This window comes from Lytechinus variegatus, chromosome 6, assembly GCF_018143015.1.
Source record: "Lytechinus variegatus isolate NC3 chromosome 6, Lvar_3.0, whole genome shotgun sequence".
NCBI classification, from domain to species: domain Eukaryota; kingdom Metazoa; phylum Echinodermata; class Echinoidea; order Temnopleuroida; family Toxopneustidae; genus Lytechinus; species Lytechinus variegatus.
The window spans coordinates 15,844,221-15,864,681 of record NC_054745.1 but is presented as its reverse complement, the minus strand read 5'-3'; the positions used below and the strand labels follow the sequence as shown (position 1 = coordinate 15,864,681).

At 37.0% G+C, this 20,461-nt stretch overlaps 1 protein-coding gene across 1 annotated transcript in view; it reads right to left on the bottom strand.

Annotated features, from left to right (window-relative positions):
* Positions 1-300: 300 nt before the first annotated feature.
* Positions 301-20,461, bottom strand: part of LOC121417092 (Na(+)/H(+) exchange regulatory cofactor NHE-RF1-like) — a 40,854-nt gene continuing 20,693 nt past the window's right edge. Inside the window, exons 2-5 of the mRNA XM_041610661.1 lie at positions 10,301-10,824; positions 9,234-9,605; positions 1,917-2,154; positions 301-500 (exon numbers count right to left, since the gene is read on the bottom strand). Coding sequence (XP_041466595.1) covers positions 1,957-2,154; positions 9,234-9,605; positions 10,301-10,824 — 1,094 coding nt within the window. The 3' untranslated portion in view covers positions 301-500; positions 1,917-1,956. The remainder of the gene's footprint in view (positions 501-1,916; positions 2,155-9,233; positions 9,606-10,300; positions 10,825-20,461) is intronic.

The window sequence follows — 20,461 nt, the reverse complement described above, 5'->3', positions numbered from 1 at the left end:
ATCAGGTGACCATGGATGATCACTTGGCTTAGTTTCTATATCAGATGACTACATGACTTGCTATTCACATCAGATGAACTGGAATGAAAACATGACTTGATTTTCCCATCAGGTGACCGTGGATTAACACATGACTTGATATTCACATCAGGTGACCTGGGATAAGTATGTGACGAGATTATCACATCAAGCATAATGAAATATGACTTGATTTTCATCAGAGGCCCTGGGATGATCATATGACTTGGCTTTCACATCAGGTGGTTTGGGATGATCACATGACTTGGTTTTCACATCAGGTGACCTGGGGTGATCACATGACTTGGCTTTCACATCAGATGAACTGGGATGATTATCACATGACTTGGGTTTCGCATCAGGTGACCTTAGCTGATCATGTGACAAAGTGATCACATGACTTATCGGGAAAAGATGCAGGCAGAGTCGGTGGTGAGCACATAGTGGATGATTGGAAGCATGAAGTTATACACCTATATATACTGTCAAGAAATCAATGAAACAAAATAAAAAGGAAAAGATAAAGATAAAGGCATACATGTTGTACATGAATAAAATATCATTACAAATTAATCTCCTAACCTCTAGTTTTAGGGGTGATTTTTGCTCTGTAGGAAACATTTCCCTTTGGAGTGTAGTATAAAACTAAACAAAAAATAGGGAAATAAAATCCTAAGAAAAGCCGAGAATTATCAAAATGTGATATATTGGTGGTACGTCAAACTAGTTTGGGGGTCTGAAAAAAAAATGAATTCTATAAAACTTAAAAGTATCTGCAGAGTTATTAAATAACTTCAAATATATCTAGCATTTACCTTTAAGACAATAGTGGAGATTTTGGTTCAAAATAATGTAAAAATACGGATTAGGGTTGAATGACAATTGCTCCAATGAAAAATCTGCATGTTAGATCAAACATAAAACATTACCTCCAAAGCAAAATCAAATATAAACGCATGTGCTAAAGGATGTCTGTTTGTATAAATAAAAAGCAGTTATGAACTACATGTAGCCCAGTATGTAGTTCATAACTGCTTAGACACGAGAGTTTGATCCATAAAGCTGTTTGTAATATCTCAGTCACATTTCCCTTACGGCAAGTCGAAAACAGCCGTCTTATTCATTTCAATTCAAACAACCTACATGTACAATATGTAGCTGGTTAAAAAAAAAATTATAAAGGCCGTTTTTGGCTCGCCTTAGGGAAAATGTGACCGTAGTATACATGTATAAGTTACGAGCAACTGTACAAATGCCTGTTGATCCTTTCTTGAGGTAAATTATTAAAAGCAAACCGAATTTTCTATAGTGTAGATATAGCTCCTAAGAGAGGCTCACCGGTTACTTGTAAATTTGTATGTAACTTTATACAAACAACCTATGAAACACCAACCAGGTTTCCATAACACAAAGGTTAGCAATTAATCGTACGCTTGATTTTTACGACTGATTGTACATTGTAGTCATTGCAATCAATCGTAGTAAAATATTCTACGATCATAGCTTGGCTTTGTGTTACGAGTCCAAGGTGGGTGTTTCATAAAGCTGTTCAGAAGATACGAATGACTTTACATACGGCAGGTGATCTTTTGTTGTACTGTATGTGATTTCCCTATATAATTGATTTATGGTCAAGAACATGTTCCAGTCGTATGGAACTTTACCAACATCTTTATGAAAGACCACCTTGGCGTATTGGCACTTATTTCAATGGGGCTAGGATGGTAATCATACAGGACCCTCTTAGGCGCCATGGACCAAATCCGACCAAAATATGGTAGTGGAGGTTTTTCATCATGCTCTGCCAAGATACGATGCCTAAATCGCTGAAATGCAGAAAAGGGTTTTCTTTGTGACACCATCACTTTGAAAAACCTTGGAATGCTTCAAGTACTAACCTGTTACAAAGTACAATTGAAACCACTGCAAACCAACTCCCTATAGATTATTAAACGCTGCAAATTTATCCTCCCAGTTTTTAGCCGACGCCTGCTTCTTCTTCTTCCTCCCTGCGGCCAGTATCCTTGCCTTTTCCATCGTGGAGAGCTCCAGTCCAGACTTGTTGCTATCGACGTTTAGACTAGCTTGCCTTGTAGTGGGTGGGGCGGCGGGTCTGGCTGGAGGCATAGACTCAGACTACACAGGAGAGGAAAAAAAATTATCAAAATTATTTGAAGATAGTGTTTTCACGTAATCAGTCGATAATATATGGTGACACCAGCATCATCATCAGTATCAGCAATATTATGGGTTGTACTAGTAATAACGTTAGGAGTACATGTAGGACCAGTTGAAGTAGTAGTAGTAATAGCAGCAGCAGTAGTAGTAGCTGACGTAGTAGTAGCAGTAGTAGTAGTAGTAGTAGTAGCAGTAGTAGTAGTAGTAGTAGTAGTAGTAGTAGTAGTAGTAGTAGTAGTAGTAGTAGTAGTAGTAGTAGTAGTAGTAGTAGTAGCAGTAGTAGCAGCAGCAGCAGCAGCAGCAGCAGTAGTAGTAGTAGTACATGTAGTAGAGCAGTAGTAGTAGTAGTAGTATTAGCAGTAGTAGTAGTAGTAGTAGTAGTAGTAGTAGTGTAGTAGTAGTAGTAGTAGTAGTAGTAGTAGTAGTAGTAGTAGTAGTAGTAGTAGTAGTAGTAGTAGTAGTAGTAGTAGTAGTAGCAGTAGCAGTAGTAGCAGTAGTAGCAGTAGTAGCAGTAGTAGTAGTAGCAGTAGTAGTAATAACCGCTTTTTATATACATCGAAATAACATGTCTAAGCGCTTTACAGATTATTGTAATTGCTCTTCATCAATAATTCATAATACTCTGAAAATGAATCTGTACTTTCTTCGGTTAATTTGCACATTTGTCCGATATTTTGGAGCTTCTTCTTTCATCATTTGCTTTCCAGGTTGGATGGGGGGATTTTAAACTTACCTATATCTCTTCCAACCGTAGTAATAGCAAGCTCGCGGGGAGAAGAATTTCATCTTTTCATAAATCTCTCTCCCTACCCCAAATAATCACCACCCAAACCCACCACCGTTTGAACCATGACATTTCACATAGGAATGGAGAGGGGGAGGGTTTTTTCAGTCAACTTTGATACTGTATCTATTGAAATGATTTGTGCATTTTCCACACCCAAATAAAAATAAAATGTTTCCCAGACAATCATACCTACAGAAATACACCTCTTTCCTTCACTATGAATACACATACGGTAAAATAATGTTAAACCAATACATTTTCTATTTAGAGCTACAGTATGAATGATATGGTATGTTGATAAAGGGAAATCATGAAATTTCCTTTTCATATACCGCTAAGAATTCATTGAATCATGTCAACAAATGATACACAAATAAGTCTGTTGGACCAACAATGTCATACTTGCTTGTCACACGTATATGAATGAATATTGCTAAAATGTTCCAAACAAAGAACTGTGAAAAACAAATCAAAATAAATATGGAAATTTATTTGTTTCCTTGTAAACGAAGCCGTGTTTACCCATTAACCAACTACGCATCAAATAAAAAAAAGACACAAAAACAATAATGAAGAGACTTCATTGTAATCCCACATCAAAACCAAACTATTAAACAAATAAGACTGATTGACAGTCCTTGATCCCGTAAAACAAAGGATAGTGATTAATCGTCCGTATGATTTTCATGGTTGATTGTACATTGTAGTCGATGCAATCAATTGTAAAAGAAATATCCTACGATGAATGCTAAGCTTTTGTGTTATGGGCCTCCGATGGCTTATCATATCCACATCAGGTGCCCGTAACACAAAACTTCGCAATGATCGTACATGTAGAACATTTTTTTTACGATTGATTCCATTAACTACAATCCACAATCGATCGTAAAAATCAAGCTTACGATCAATTGCTAACCTTTGTGTTACGGGCCCCAGAAGTCAGGGCCATGAACACATACTGTACAAGTTTCATGCAGAAGTTCTGCAAGTTTTTCAAAGCTAATTCCCATTCTTATCAGAGATAAAGATGTATAACACAAATAGGTACAGTGAAAATGGTACTCTGCAACTTTTTAGTCCACAGGCACAGACCTTACACTTTGGTTTTAGCAATTTGCATGGTGAATACTGTATAATGTAGAGTCTGAATTAGTGAGACTAGCTTCATTATGGACTGTTGCACTGCATCTACACTGACAGAGTTTGGTGTCTAGTCTTCACTCCAGACATGGTAGTCTGGGTTTAAAGTGTCAAATTTAAGTCTGTGCATGCAGACTAGCATCTTTTCATCGCAGCTGTCTAGTCTCCTGTGCAAACCCATCACTCGAGCTAATGGTCTGAATGTGTAACCTACTCAGTCATGCCTTGTGTACTGATGGCCTCTCGAATTGAAACAGCAAGTTTTGTATGTGTTAGTCTTTGCATGGAGACACACTTGTTGATTTAATTTTCAATCAGGGTCTGTGCCTGCAGACTAGCAGGTGTACCCATTATTTTGCCTATGACGATGAAAAAGAGGATCACCCATGATTCAATAATGTTTGGATCATCATTCTAAATTGCATATATTCAGAAATGTATAAAATTTCACTGTTTTGTTATTTACTCTTCAATGAAACCAAAAAAATATATAAAGATGCTTATGGGATTCACCAAGTGAAAGACGCTCAATCAAACTTTTGGTATGGAGCCTAAAATGACAAGCATGCATACAAACAATGCATGAAATAAATCATGAATACATGAATATTGTACAGAATACAAACAAATAATGGGGATTCCAGGCAAGCAGAATCACACACATACAATGAATATATGAATGAAATGGAATTTCTCTCAATCCAAAAGTATGACAATATTTTCTGAAAGAAAACTATCCAATGTCATGTAACTGTAATCTGGTTCCATTTCTTCACTTTATCTTTTTCTGAACACATTATGCCTATGATATTGATAACAAATTTGCGATAACACTTAATCTGAAAACCCTCCATTTGATTGGCTGACAGAAATTGTCCATTTGTTATTAAAACAAGTCTTTATCACACGGGATTATTATCATTAATGTTCATTCGTGGTGATCACCCGTAAAATTTTCATTCGCTGCACTGTGTTGTAGGAAATCTTTCATAAATATGATTTTTGATAACAATGAAACCAATACGATGACGGTAAGTGTGACGAAAATAGCTTTAATAACCGGTCCTCTGGTTAAGAATTTCTTCTTTTTAAAAGAACAACAACACTGAGAGATGCATGCACAGTATGAATAAGGAAAAAAAAGAGTAGAGAAAAGGAGAAAAAAATATTACCTTTATATACTTGAAGTAAATATATACATATTAAGTACACAATATTAAGTACACAATAATAAATATTATAAAACGGGTTCAAGGATGTAGCCAATGGTGAGTGCGTATTCAAGTCACGTGTTCATGCTTTAATTATGCGCAACCTTCCAGTCGTGCATTTTTCGTGCAGCACTGTGCATTTTTTGTGCAGCACTATGCAATTTTTGTGCAGCATTAGTTCCAATAGCACGTAAAAACTGATACGCGTTCAGTAAAAGAGGCTGGCTAGGATTTTGATGCGCTTCCTTGGGGGCGCATAGTAGATACGCCTGTGATGTCATAATTGATAGTCTTGTGATCTCTTCGTCTGTGCGATCGTACACAAGTTGGAGGGATTTGAACAAGATTTCCATGAAAAATTATTTTTGCCGACCCGTTTTATATAACAATTAATGCACATTTCAAGATTCGTGATGTTAGTGACGATGCGAGCAACTCTCGGGCATTCACAATATTATGCAAAAGCACTCGGCGCAAGCGCCTCTTGCTTTCGCATAATTGTAAATACCCTCGAGTTTGCTTCATCGTCATAACACACTCATAAATGTGCATTAATTGTATAAAAGAGCATGCATGCTGTAATATGATTGGAGCTTGATATTCTATCAGGGACATCAAGAATTTCTTAATCACATCAAAGAATGCAATGTCAGATATAACAGGGAAACAGAGAATGAATGTAATGTTTTATTCATAGCTCGTAGGAGAAAAGAGTGATCGAGCTATAAGGATACAAGGACCATGAATTACGAATGACAAATCAAACGCAAACACGCTGCATTGTTACTATGGGATAGCATGATTTTTCATCAACGATGATGCTCGTCAATTTCAAGGCATGCCAACATGCATCACTTCTCAGTTTGATCTAGTAGGAATAACTGGTGAACGTGGAATGCTTCCTATCCAAACCAGGGTGACCAGATTTGGAGTCGAAATAAGGACACATCAAGCCAAATCAGTGGCATAGTGAACCAAAAATTTTCAGAGTGTTAAACACAGCATAAGTGGCAACATTTCTATACAGCTGCAAGCAAACGAAGGGTGCGACTATAAAATATTGACCTATTTTTTAGACAATAATTTTAGACTTTGACATGATAAATAGTCGATGTCATATTTCACCTTTTTTCGTACTATGCATATTATGAGAAATAAAAAACTAATGCTTGAATATTCTCACACAAATGTGTTCAAAGTCCTGAAATATGGAACTAAACGGCACCCCGGGCAGGGTCATACGGTAGGGGGGACAAATTACTGAAATACGGGACTGTCCCTTGAAATCCTGGAAGTCTGGTCACCCGATGCGAAACTCCAACTTGAAGCAGCTCAATATGAAGTGATTTCATGGAATTATGAGAGCAAGACTCAGAAACATAAAAGCTTAATGACTGATCATGAAGCCAATGTCTACGATTGATCATACAAAATCATACAATCGATTCAGCACTAGAATCAATCGCTAAAGTTTATGTTACAGGGGCCTGTTGCATAAAAGTTACGTTTATTTTCAAATGGTCTACTGCCAATTCGTCAGATTAAAAACATGTCCACTATCATTTGGTTTACCATCAGTTCGTCCACTATCCAGATGCTTTACTTTCCATTTCGTCCACTCACCATTTCGTCTGCGAATCAGTTGGTCCAATAGCCATTTAGTTGATGTACTATTTGGTCTAATTGGACTAAGTGTTACTTGGGCGAAATGAATGAAAATAACATGAATATTAGACCAACTGGTTACGAGACGAAGTGGTCATAGACGAACTGGTGATTAGATGAAGTGATGATTGGACCAAACGGTTGTTAGACGAAGTGTTGATGGACGGAATGGCATTAGACTAAATGATGGTAGCCCATGTGGGGAGTGGACGAGTTGGCAGTAGACGTATTTACCAAAGTTACCATTACGGTAACTTTGCCATCCATAGGTATCTTTCATGGAATCCTTAAAGATAAATTCCAGTTTTGGTAACGATCTCAAAATGACTTTTTACAGAATCTAATATAATGACCACCCAAGTGTCTGTTTGTATGAATAAAAAATATGTGCCAAAGGATTCTGGCAGAAATTGTGTAATTGCTGAGAAATAAGCAAAATAAGCGCGGATTCGGTCACTTCCGTCGGGTCTTCATTCCAGCAATAATAATACACTGTCCCACGTGTGCCTATCTGTGTTGGTGATCTTCAGTGTGAACATTTTTCAGCGTAGATTTCAAGATTTCACAAAGTTCAGTTTATGTAACTGTACCAGATCTAGATCCTCGATGATATACTGACAATTAAGCCTGGTTTTACAGACTTTCTCATGAAATCAGTGTTTACTGCGACTACTGGCATTTCTCTTTAATTTTAATTGGCAGATGAGCCATGTTACCACATAGTTACCATTGGATGGCAAAGTTACCATGATTATAGTAACTTTTATGCAACAGGGGCCGATTGCACGAAAGGGTCTTTGCAAGGACAGTCTTTCGTGTCGCCCATCTTTTACGATGCGCCATGTGAAACGTATTTTAAATAAATCATCTGCAAACATATTTCATTCGTCCATTAAAATAAACAAAATATTTCTTTGTAAAATGATGTGATATATCATGAAATTGTATAAAATTTGATTTACACGCAAGCTACCGAATCTTATTCTTTATCATAAATTTCAGAAACACCCCGCTTATAGCGTATCATAAAAGATGGGCGACACGAAAGACGGTCCTTGGAAAGACCCTTTTGTGCAATTGGCCCCAGTGTCCTTGATGGTGAATATTACTGAATAACGTGAAGGTGAAATGTCCTTTAGCTGGAAAACTATGGAAGCATCTACCTGTACTGCAGCCAATGTTGCATCCTGTGTTGACCCTTGGACCTATGGGAGATGGACATTCATCGGTTAGTCAAAGGTCAAGTCCATCCCCAAAAAATGTTGATTTGAATGAATAGAGAAAAATCAAACGAGCATAATGCTTGAAAATTTCATCAAAATTGGATGTAAAATAAGAAAGTTATGACTTTTTAAAGTTTTGCTTATTTTTCACAAAACAGGGATATGCACAACTCAGTGACATACATGCAAATGAGCCAGTCGATGATGTCCATCACTCACTATTTCTTTTGTTTTTAATTGGTTGAATTATACAATTTTTCAATGTTTGCAGATTTAAAAATTAGGACTAACTTGACTGAACCATATAGTATTAACAATGCTGGCTACACAAGTTCAGGGAGGAAATAATCATTGTTTCACTTGACAATGATAAAATTTGAAAATTTCATATAATAAAATACAAAAGAAATAGTGAGTGGATGATGTCATTATTCTCCTCATTTGCATACTGACCAGGATGTGAATAAACTGTTTTGTGAAAATTAAGCAAAACTTTAAAATGTCATGATTTTTTTATTTCACATCCGATTTCGAGGATTTTTTTAGTGTTATTATTTTTGGATTTTTGTCTTTTTATTAAAATCAACTATTCGTTGGGGTGGACTTGTTCTTTAATGCAATCACTAGCATGCAACTGACATTGTCCTCTGAATAATATTCTCTTCATATTCAGCTACTTAGTTCCTTGTGAGGTCCGCCGTCAAATAAGCCATGTGTTGAAAGAAGCAGTTCATGTTTTACTTCACAAACTCTATGTGCAGAAGATGATAAAACTCTTCAATCCCGGAAAACCAATGTGCAGTCCTGGTTTTGTACCTTTGAAAAGCTTAGTTCCATGTGTCTTATTTAGAGAAAATGTAGGCATATTTCCAGATAGAGGCAATATTCTGATTGATTGTTAATTATTAACAGAACCATAGAATCTTCCAGGAAATGATAAATAGATCAACTTCAGACATTGCTCTTGATTTCAGCAAACATAAAAATACAAACCAGAGAATGAATACATACCCTCGTAGGTTGATGAGAAGGCTTGGGCTCTGGTTCTGGTGTCGGCTCTCGGACCGGTTCCGGTGTCGGCTCTCGGACAGGCTCCGGCGTTGGCTCTCGGACCGGTTCCGGAGTTGGCTCTCGAACAGGCTCAGGCGTTGGCTCTCGAACAGGCTCTGGCGTCGGCTCTCGAACTGGTTCCGGCGATGGCTCTCTAACCGGTTCCGGTGTCGGTTGGCGCTCTGGCTCCTCAATGAAAGCAGGAGTGTCCGTCTCATCATCAATGGGTGGGGCTGATTCCACATCAGGAACGGTGGCTGCTTCTAAGATTGGTTCAGGTTCTGGCTCAGGAATGTTGACTTCTGGCTCTTCATCTCGATCCATGGGTGGAACCTGATCACCAAGGTCATACGAAATTCATTGAAAATAAAACTTATTTATCTTGACACTTTCAAGTTGAAATGCATGTGGTCTGACTCCAAACCCCAGATCATGGGACATTAATTTTTCTGAGAGCAACATTGCACTTGACCAAAGGGTGAAGCAACATTCGCTCCTGCAACAATTGCTCCGGGTTTAATTTCATCTAAGATGTACATGTAGGATTAGGGTTGCAAAAGAGTTTTATGTTAGGTTTAGGTTAGGTTAAGAGTCGGGTATAGTGATAAACCCACGGATGAAGTTGGTAATTAGATAAGCGCATGGAATTTAGACTGGAGCAATTGTAGCAAATGTCATGGCATCAACAAAAGTGCAGTAGATGCATTCCTGGCAAGAATATCAATTCCCTATAGTGCTTGCACACCCGAGTGGCAACATGGCAATTATGAATAGATATGAGCCATAAAAAATTTCATGACTTTCGCCTGACAAAATATTGTGACCAACATCAGATGAGAACACAGAATCTGAAGTGTAAGCTTGCACACATTCCCATGACCTAGAAACAAAAATACCAAGGCCTAAATTCAGGCTTTGGCACAAAAAATACATTATAAGACTTTCCTCAATAACTACAGCTTGCAAAGAAAATCTAAGGTGCACAAAAATATCCTTGTGGAACCCCATTTATACTATAATCTACTTACTGGAATGCTTTCTTCCACATTGACTTCTTCTGCCTGGACTACTTCATCCTCTACTTCTCTCCTCTCTTCATCTTCTACTGCTGCATCTGCTGACTGCTCTATGACCTCCTCTTCCTCCTCCCGTCTTTGAATCTCAGAATACTGATGCTCCTCCTCTATCTCCGTTTGTCTATCTGGTGCCGATTCCTCCTGCGCTTCCACATTCACCTCAATGACATCATGGTCACCCATCATATCCTTGGCATCCCCATTCATAATGTGCACCTCCCCCTGAACTTCAAGGTGGTCACCGTTTAACCGCGGCGACTCCTTCTCGCCCCTTTCCGCCATACTCTCTTTTATCGTGATTCCATTCCGTCTGCAGTATGCATCGAGTTCTCTATCAACGACGAGTAGACTGGTGGAGCCGCCGCCGGCCTTGATGCGGGCAACGACCTGTGTGTGTGTTTCGCGTTCGATGTTGGTGCCATCTACCTCGATGACTCTGTCTCCTGTTCGCAGGCCAGCTAGTTCAGCTGGTGATCCTGAGGGAGAGAAGATTGAAACAAAGATATATTAGAAAGAAAGTAAAAATCATGAGTGTAGAATGTGATTGTGGCTGGGTTCAGATAAGATCCATAAAAAACATGAGACAGACATACGGATAGAGATACAGCAACAGGGCTCAAATTATTACAGGATTCAAAGGGGCAAGGCTACTTTTTCAAAAAGGCCACTTTAATATCAAAAGGAAAAGGGAAAATTGTGCTTGCTTTAGGGGTTATCCAAAGCCATGAAAACAGGGCACCAATAGTAAAATGAACTTTCAATAGGACACTTGCACTGGATTTCAACAGGGCACCAAGGCCTCATGCAGAAAGGGCACTTATTTTGGCCCTAAATATCAAAATATTTGGAAGGGCAGCAAGGCCTGGGGTCAGTTTCATAAAACTTGTTACAAAAACAAATTTAAAATAGAGTTATAAGCTATTGAAATCCTTCAATCTGATTGGCTGATTGTAAATTTGTTATACAAATTTTGCATTTACAAGTCTTCATGAAACAAGACCCTGGGGAGAGAGAGAGAGAGAAGACAAGAGAAGATCAAGGGAGATGATAACTGATACCTGTGGGTCCCAATTCTTCTCATATTCAATTTTAATGAGAATTTCAGCATCATGCTGGTGATGAGATACTCTAGTTTTGTATCCTTTGTAACTACAGATGCTTGGCGGGTCGCGCAGCCGAGCACATGTATCCCCCGAACCCACCGCGTCATCCGTCATTGCGATATATAAAGCTCACACAGAAATTTGACCAAAAAAATACAATTATCATGGCCGACAATGACCCTAGCATGCAGGTCCCCCAAGTAACCATTATACCTGCCTCCACTTTGACTAGATATAATATAAATTGTATTATGACAAGTTTTGGTGAGGTGTATTTTTAATTACTTGCTTTATTAGTACATTGTCAATAGGGAAACAACCATCAACCCAAAGCTACCAAGTCTCACGCATTGTGCGTGAGACTCACGCATTCAGGGTCCGTCTCACGATCTCACGCATGGCACCCATTTTTCTCACGCATCGGGACCCGACAGAAAAAAAGTAGCATTATTCATCAGATTATACGACTGGCCGACCGCCTTCGCGTCTAGCCCGGCACGCGAGACGAATCGAGAGTGCAGTCAGCGCACAGCTAGTACGTGATACAATGAATCGTTGCGTGCATCGCATGGTTTTGAAGCCCATATCTCATGCGCGCGCTTTTTGCAACGTACGAGTGTAAGTACTGGCCGCGCGCGCACAGAGACGTCGAGTCATGAAAATCTCACGCATAACATTTTTTTTAACTTGGCATCTCTGTCAACCAAAGCTGTGTCAACACACATGGCCAGAGTCTACAAGTGATTTTAAACAAATGTATGAAGTGTCTAAAAAAGGGATTTTGAAAATAGAACGTTTTGAGGAGACTGCCAGTTCATTAAAAATTATTAGTTTAAACTTGAAAGAAATAAAGCGTTTATAAGCACAAATAAAAAGAAAACCACAGCTTCAGGAATTTCATTGGAATTCCTTTGCAATCATTGCCAATAATTAATTTCGAGAATATACTCCATGTTTGTACAGTATACTTGGATAGTCTGTCCTTCTAGAGAGTAGGGATTCTTTCAATGTTATCCATACACACTGTAATCATAATATCTCGTCTTATCTTCTATTATTTCTATCTCCTGTGTTTTTGCATTGTGTGATGATGTGTGAAAGTGTGTGTATGTATGTGTGTATTTGTTTATAACCCTTTTTATCAGTTATGTTTATTTGTAGGGCCCCGGCTATAAGCAGTCTTGCTTCTTAGGGGTCCTGACCATTAAGAAACTTGTAACCTGTTATATTTTGAATATGTTGTATGTTATTTTTGTAAATATTTTTGATGTCTTTTTAATGGTCAATAAATTGAATTGAAATTGAAATTAGATATATAAATAGGTCTCCATAAAGACACATCTACATACATTTATATGTAGTATGCCGGTAATGTTCTGAAGGTGAAAACCTAAACTACAGTATGTAGGCCGAGGTCGACATACTCTACATGTACTGTACAACATACAGGTAGCGTTTCATGTGTGCCAATGTGCACACTTGAGTACAGGTGTGTACACTCAAAATCCATTCGCAGATCTTTATAGCATCTTTTGTGCCATTATTAGTGCTGGAATACATTATCAGTACCTGCACTAAATGTCAATCTACCGAATTATCAAAGGCTTTCATTGCATTAACGTAGCAGGGTAAACTTCTCATGACTACACAGTAATTTTTGTACAAAATAAACATGCACATGTAATATATAATCGATGGCAAATGTTTGTTTGCTGTACAAGTACATGTAAAGTAGGCCTATGTGTGACAAGAAAAATTATTGAATTGAATCGAACTTATTGGCATCTGCAATTGCATAATTTATTTTCCATTTAACATCTAAAAACAGTTTTTAAGAAAATTTGGAAAATGAATTATCACTTGCCACCTTTACATATTTTTTCCTGGTGTCAGAGTGAACTTCCTCTTTGATCATTATTTGCACTTGCACAAGTAGGTCAAGGGATGGATTTCTCTTCATAACAATGCAGTATTGTGTTATATCCCAAAGTGAGAACACAGCCCCTCCAGCAAGTAATGAATACTGTTTGACTAGGATCTCATTGCACTGACTCGTGTAATGAATACCAAGCTCACAATGACCTTGTTCATACTGCATAGTATGTAAATAATCACTACACACTGTGCAGAAATGGGGACTACATTGAACAAGCACTGCCATGTAGATGGAGGGAAAGGGAGGGGGGAGCATTGGACCCCTAACCCCCCCCCCCAAAAAAAAAAAAAAAGTTCCATGATTAAAGACAAAACACAAAATGTAAGTCATGAGAAAAAGAAAGGAGATGAGAAGAATAAAGGTGAAATGTGATGTTGTAAATTTATAATTTTCTGAATATTAATAATTTATCAAAATATTTGATTTTTTTTAAATAGAATGTCAAAATATGTGTATTTTGCTAGCTTGCAAATTTTAGAAGTATTGCCCCCATATGGCAGCTAGGTTGTGCCCTCATTTTTTATTCATTCATTCATTTTATTAGGTTTAACGGAGGGGTCTCCCTTACAAGTTACAGTAAGCAACCTTGCACAGCCTATATAAGCCTACAACTTTTGAATGCATACTATTCATATTTCATGAACATTGTGATTTGAACAAACAAAACATAATTGTAATCTTTCCAAAACAATTGCCTTGTTCTAACAAACAATCCATCCACTCTGTAATGTTCATCACCCTTGTAATTTACCACAGTCCCATTGTACATGTATGAGAACAAAGTGCTTTCTCTATAAGGATTACAAACTAATAGGCTTTTTTACAATGTAGGCCCTATGTGGTGATAGTCGTTTATTTGATATTCTGCTAAAAATAAACAAATAAAACCAAACATACCCTTCAACCCTCATCCTACTATTGAGATTGTAAACAGGTTAGGCCCACTTTGTATACTGTACCAGTACTAAATAATTTGAAGGTCAAAAAACAAGTGATGTGTTGGTTTAAAGAGAAATACCAGTAGTTGCTGTAAGCACTGATTTCATGAGAAAGTCTGGAAAACCAGGCTAATACCCTTTTCATAAACCTATCCTCCAATTAGCCGCCTAAGAGTAATGCGGATAATTCAATAAAAATTGCGTTCATAAACTCCGAAAATAAGCCGCATTATTTTTACGAGCGCCCGTCCTGAAAAAGGCGGATAATCGCCATGACAACTGGACACGCCCCCTCCGATGCGGTTGTGTTGGAAAAGGGTGACCTTGTGACCGCACCATGGCAATTATCCGCATTATTTGGAAATGCGTTCATAAACTCAAAATCTTATCCCGATGCCGCTATTATGCGGATAATAGCAGCATCAGAGTAATGTGGATAACTCTTGTCCTCCTCCAATTTTACGACCAAATTATGCTGCTATTAGCCGCCTAATTCATTTTAATTGGATTTATGAAAGGGGTATTAATTGTCAGTATATCATCGAGGATCTAGATCTGGTACAGTTACATCCACTGAAATTTGTGAAATCTTGAAATCTACGTTGAAAAACGTTCACACTGAAGATCACCAACACAGATAGGCACACGTGGGACAGTGTATTATTATTGCAGGAATAAAGACCCGACGGAAGTGACCGAATCCGCGCTTATTTTGCTTATTTCTCAGCAATTACACCATTTCTCCCAGAATCCTTTGGCACATATTATTTATTCATACAAACAGACACTTCGGTGGTCATTATATTAGATTCTGTAAAAAGTCATTTCAAGATCATTACCAAAACTGGAATTTATCTTTAAGGGAAATGTAGTATTTATGAATGATAGGTAAACTTTCTTTTAATTTTAAACAAGTGTAAACTGTGGACTATAATGACTGGGGGAGTTTCAGTATGATGTACTGGTATCTCCGATTCTCTGCCGATTACGCATCAATTGGTGAAACGTCATTTTCATTTTAAGAATTACGGCCTCGTGGTGTAAGAGCATAATGTGTATTATTTTTTTTTAAGTTTAGCATGTTCCATTCAAAGAACTACACTGTAGCCTGACCACACATTGACCTCCTTCTGCATACTATACACCCTTGTTCTCTTGGGATGTGTTCAATGTTGGTTTCAAAATATATACAGCAACATGAATCATGATTCAAAACGTGGTTATGAAACATGGATATAAATATAATAACAAAGGGTGTGATCAAAGTCCATATTCCCAGTCGTAACAGTAAAGGTCTTTCAAATCACTATTCAGAGGAAAATTTAGACGTTTAAAAAGATGCGTTTGTAAATGTGACCAGCTCAAATTTGACGATCTTGAGCATCGCGAATGCAATATTGAACACAATTGAGTGTTGAAACGTGTTTAAATTTAATCTCACAGAAGAAGCCTACACAAACAGACCTATATGGGTCAAGCTGCGCTATTAAACCAAAGCGGGAAATTTAAAGACAATCAGCATATAAACGGCTTTATATTTTCGACACTGAACAGTGCACCACTGATCGTATTTGTGTTCTACATGTATGTTTCATAATTGAGTTTTCAATCATGATCCATGTTTCCGTTTAAATTTGGAAACCGACACACCCTGGCTCACTCAAGCCCTCATTGGAATGTTCTTACAATACCAATCAAATGATCACTACAAATCAATCATTGGCAAATATGTTTATGTAGACATTCACATTGCATTGTCGTCTCTTCGCTTTAATTCATACATGGTTAATCACTCACAATAGAGGTCTAAATTTCAAGTCAAAGAACAAATACATAATGGTACCTTTACACACCTCTGATTCAACAAGGCAAGGTCAAAGTTCGAAGATGATTCTAACTTGCTAATCACTTGGCGATTGTTTAGGCTCAACAAGTTAGTTTATCTTCATGGAGTAATGGGATCCATGATCTACATGTAGATGTTCACTCTAAATTCCAAAGATCTAAAATAAATCCAGATCGGCTTGAATAGTTACCAGGTGAATATTAATGTAGATTTAGAATTAAAACATGTTGATTTAAAAATATCTCTAAAAGATTTTAATTTATATCTTTTGAGATTTAAACGTTAATCCTAAGATTTAAAATAAATTCAATATTCGGCTGGTCACTATTCACAACCGATCTGGATTTATAATAATTCCTTGGAATTTAGAGTGTAAGAAAAATCAAAAGTATGGGCCGAAGGCCTACTCTGGATTTGGCTTTATCACTCTGCGTATTTTGGGGGAAAAAGCACTTAAAAGTGCAGCACAAACGCTGTGACTTTGTTGAACCATGGACCTAATGGTTGAACTTTCATTCAATATTAAGATTGAAAGTAGCTCTCTCAGTAGAAACACAACCTTCGCAACTTGTAGGTCTGAAGCAATAAAATATCCACAACTATTTTCAATCACAGGGTTTTTAAAAACTTTATAAGCATCCTTATCCCTGAAGTAAATTACCTACAGAAACACTTAATTGTAAAAACACTGTTAAAAATAGCAAGCACATTATCTAAGCCTGTATCTATAACATTTATTGTTTAAAGTTTTAAACAAGTCATTAAATAAGTTTACAATTAAACAAGTGGAATGCCTCTGGCCGTCTCACCTGCATCACGCGGTTCAATATAGCAGCAGTGCTGACTTTGAATACTACTCTAACTCGCACAAGATGTTCAGTGATACATGGTTACTCTTATGTCCTCTTTTTATGAACTAGACCAATAAACTTACAGAGATATGATGGTTATTCAACAAAAAAACCCAACATGGCCAAAGTTCATTGACCTTACATGACCTTTGACCTTGATCATGTGACCTGAAACTCGAACAGGATGTTCAGTGATACTTGATTACTCTTATGTACAAGTTTCATGAATCAGATCCATAAACTTTCAAAGTTATGATGGTAATTCAACAGATACACCCAATTCGGCCAAAGTTCATTGACCTTTGACCTTGGTCATGTGACCTGAAACTCAAACAGGATGTTCAGTGATACTTGATTACTCTAATGTCCAAGTTTAATGAACTAGACCAATAAACTTTCAAAGTTATGATGGTAATTCAACAGATACCCCGATTCGGCCAAAGTTCATTGACCCTAAATGACCTTTGACCTTAATCATGAGACCTGAAACTTGCACAAAAGTTTCAGTGATGCTTGAATACTATTATGTCTAAGTTTCATGAATCAGATCCATAAACTTTCAAAGTTATGATGGGAATTCAACAGATATCCCCAATTCGGCCAAAGTTCATTGACCCTAAATGACCTTTGACCTTGGTCATGTGACGTGAAACTCATGCAGGATGTTCAGTGATACTTGATTAACCTTATGTCCAAGTTTCATGAACTAGGTCCATATATTTTCTAAGTTATGATGACATTTCAAAAACTTAACCTCAGGTTAAGATTTCGATGTTGAATCCTCCAACATGGTCTAAGTTCATTGACCCTAAATGACCTTTGACCTTGGTCATGTGACATCAAACTCTACTAGGATGTTCAGTAATACTTGATTAACCTTATGGCCAAGTTTTATTAACTAGGTCCATATACTTTCTAAGTTATGACGTCATTTCAAAAACTTAACCTCAGGTTAAGATTTGATGTTGACGCCGCCGCCGCCGTCGGAAAAGCGGCGCCTATAGTCTCACTTTGCTTCGCAGGTGAGACAAAAAGGATCAAAACATAGTTTAAAAGTTAGAACATTTTGTTAAAGGACAAGTCCACCCCAACAAAAACTTGATTTTAATAAAAAGAGAAAATTTCAACAAGCACAACACTGAAAATTTCATCAAAATCGGATGTAAAATAATAAAGTTATGGCATTTTAAAGTTTCGCTTATTTTCAACAAAATAGTTATATGAACGAGCCAGTTACATCCAAATGAGAGAGTTGATGACATCACTCACTATTTCTTTTGTATTTTATTATATGAAATATGAAATATTTTGATTTTCTCGTCATTGTCATGTAATATGAAGTTTCATTCCTCCCTAAACATGTGGAATTCCATTATTTTAACATTTTGTGCTTCAGGCAAGGAGGTCCTAATTGTCAAATTCGTAAAAATTTAAATATTGTATAATTTAAACAATAAAAAACAAAAGAAATAGTGAGTGAGTGACATCATCGACTCTCATTTGGATGTAACTGGCTCGTTCATATAACTATTTTGTTGAAAATAAGCGAAACTTTGAAATGTCATAACTTTGTTATTTTACATCCGATTTTGATGAAATTTTCAGCATTGTGCTTGTCTGATTTTCCTCTATTGATTCAAATCAACATTTTTCTGAGGTGGACTTGACCTTTAAACTTGAATCAGGCTTTACAACATGCTATTTTCTCAATGTGTGCTACATGTACATACATGTACACAGTAAACTGTATCTTTCCCTTATACCATTCTCCATTTTAATATGCTTGCACTACCATAAAACCAATATTATTGTTTGGCAACATTTCCCCCTTTGAATGGATGCATGCAGATCTCTCAGTATTCATCATAATATGATTAATTGGCCTCCATAATCCTCCACCATTAGGAGTTTTGAAAGGTCAATAAAAGTTTTGAAGCAGAATGTCTCTGCATGCAGTGCAATTTACAGTCATTACGACCCTTGGCGTGATACTAATCGAACGAAACGCAGTCGGCCCTTTGGATTACGAGGCATATATTAGGACAAATATAGCACATTGTACAGTGTAAATGTATATATGTACAGTACTTGTACATGTATGTTGCCCCGCATTCAGATATTTAAAGGACAAGTCCACCCCAACAAAAACTTGATTTGAATAAAAAGAGAAAAATTCAACAAGCACAACACTGAAAATTTCATCAAAATCGGATGTAAAATAAGAAAGTTATGGCATTTTAAAGTTTCGCTTACTTTCAACAAAATAGTTATATGAACGAGCCAGTTACATCCAAATGAGAGAGTTGATGACATCACTCACTCACTATTTCTTTTGTATTTTATTATATGAAATATTTTGATTTTCTCATCATTGTCATGTAAAATGAAGTTTCATTCCTCCCTAAACACGTGGAATTCCATTATTTTAACATTTTGTGCTTCAGGCAAGGAGGTCCTAATCGTCAAATTCGTAAAAATTGAAATATTGTATAATTCAAACAATAAAAAACAAAAGAAATAATGATTGAGTGATGTCATCAACTCTCTCATTTGGATGTAACTGGCTCGTACTATATTGTTGAAAATAAGCGAAAGGGTAGTGGTTTAACTATATTGTGACACAAATCTTCAACAGTACAAGTTTTTATGGTATCAGCTCATAATGATCATTCATACATTACTTGTCTAGGAACAATAATTTGAATATTGTTCTTTGCCATTATAAAATGTGCGTGTCTGTTTTTCTGCCATATAACTGTATTGTACATGTAAACAGTGTACATGTATGTAGCCCTATATTAAAGTATAATGACTCATAATTACAAAATATTCAAAATTCAAAGTTTTCTATTTATTTGGATGAGGACAATTTGTCTTTTACATCTTGTTTCCTGTGCTAGACCGTGGAAAAGGCTATGATTGTCTCTGATCTAAAAAAATAAGAATCCAAAAAGACCTATAATCTTAACATCAAGACCCCGATGATTTCCGATGCATAGCGCATTCATTCACATTAAATGAGCCATAACGCCACCATAATATGCCAATTTAAAGGTAAATGCTAGTTTTGGTAACGATATCAAAATGAGTTCGTACACAATCCAAAGAAATGACCACTAAAATGTCTGTTTGTACATGTATAAATAAAACGCACGTGCAAAAGGATTCTGGAAGAAATTGCGTAATTGCTGAGAAATCAGCAAATAAGCACGGGATTCGGGTAGGGCGTCGGGCCCGACGCCCTATAAAGCAATAATTATACATTGTCCCACGTGCGCTTATCTGTGTTGGGGATTTTCGGTGTGAACATTTTTCAGCGTAGATTTCAAGATTCCACAAAGTCCAGTTAATGTAACTGTACCAGATCTAGATCCTCGATGATATACTGGCAATTGAGCCTTGTTTTACAGACTTTCTCATGAAATCAGTGTTAACTGCA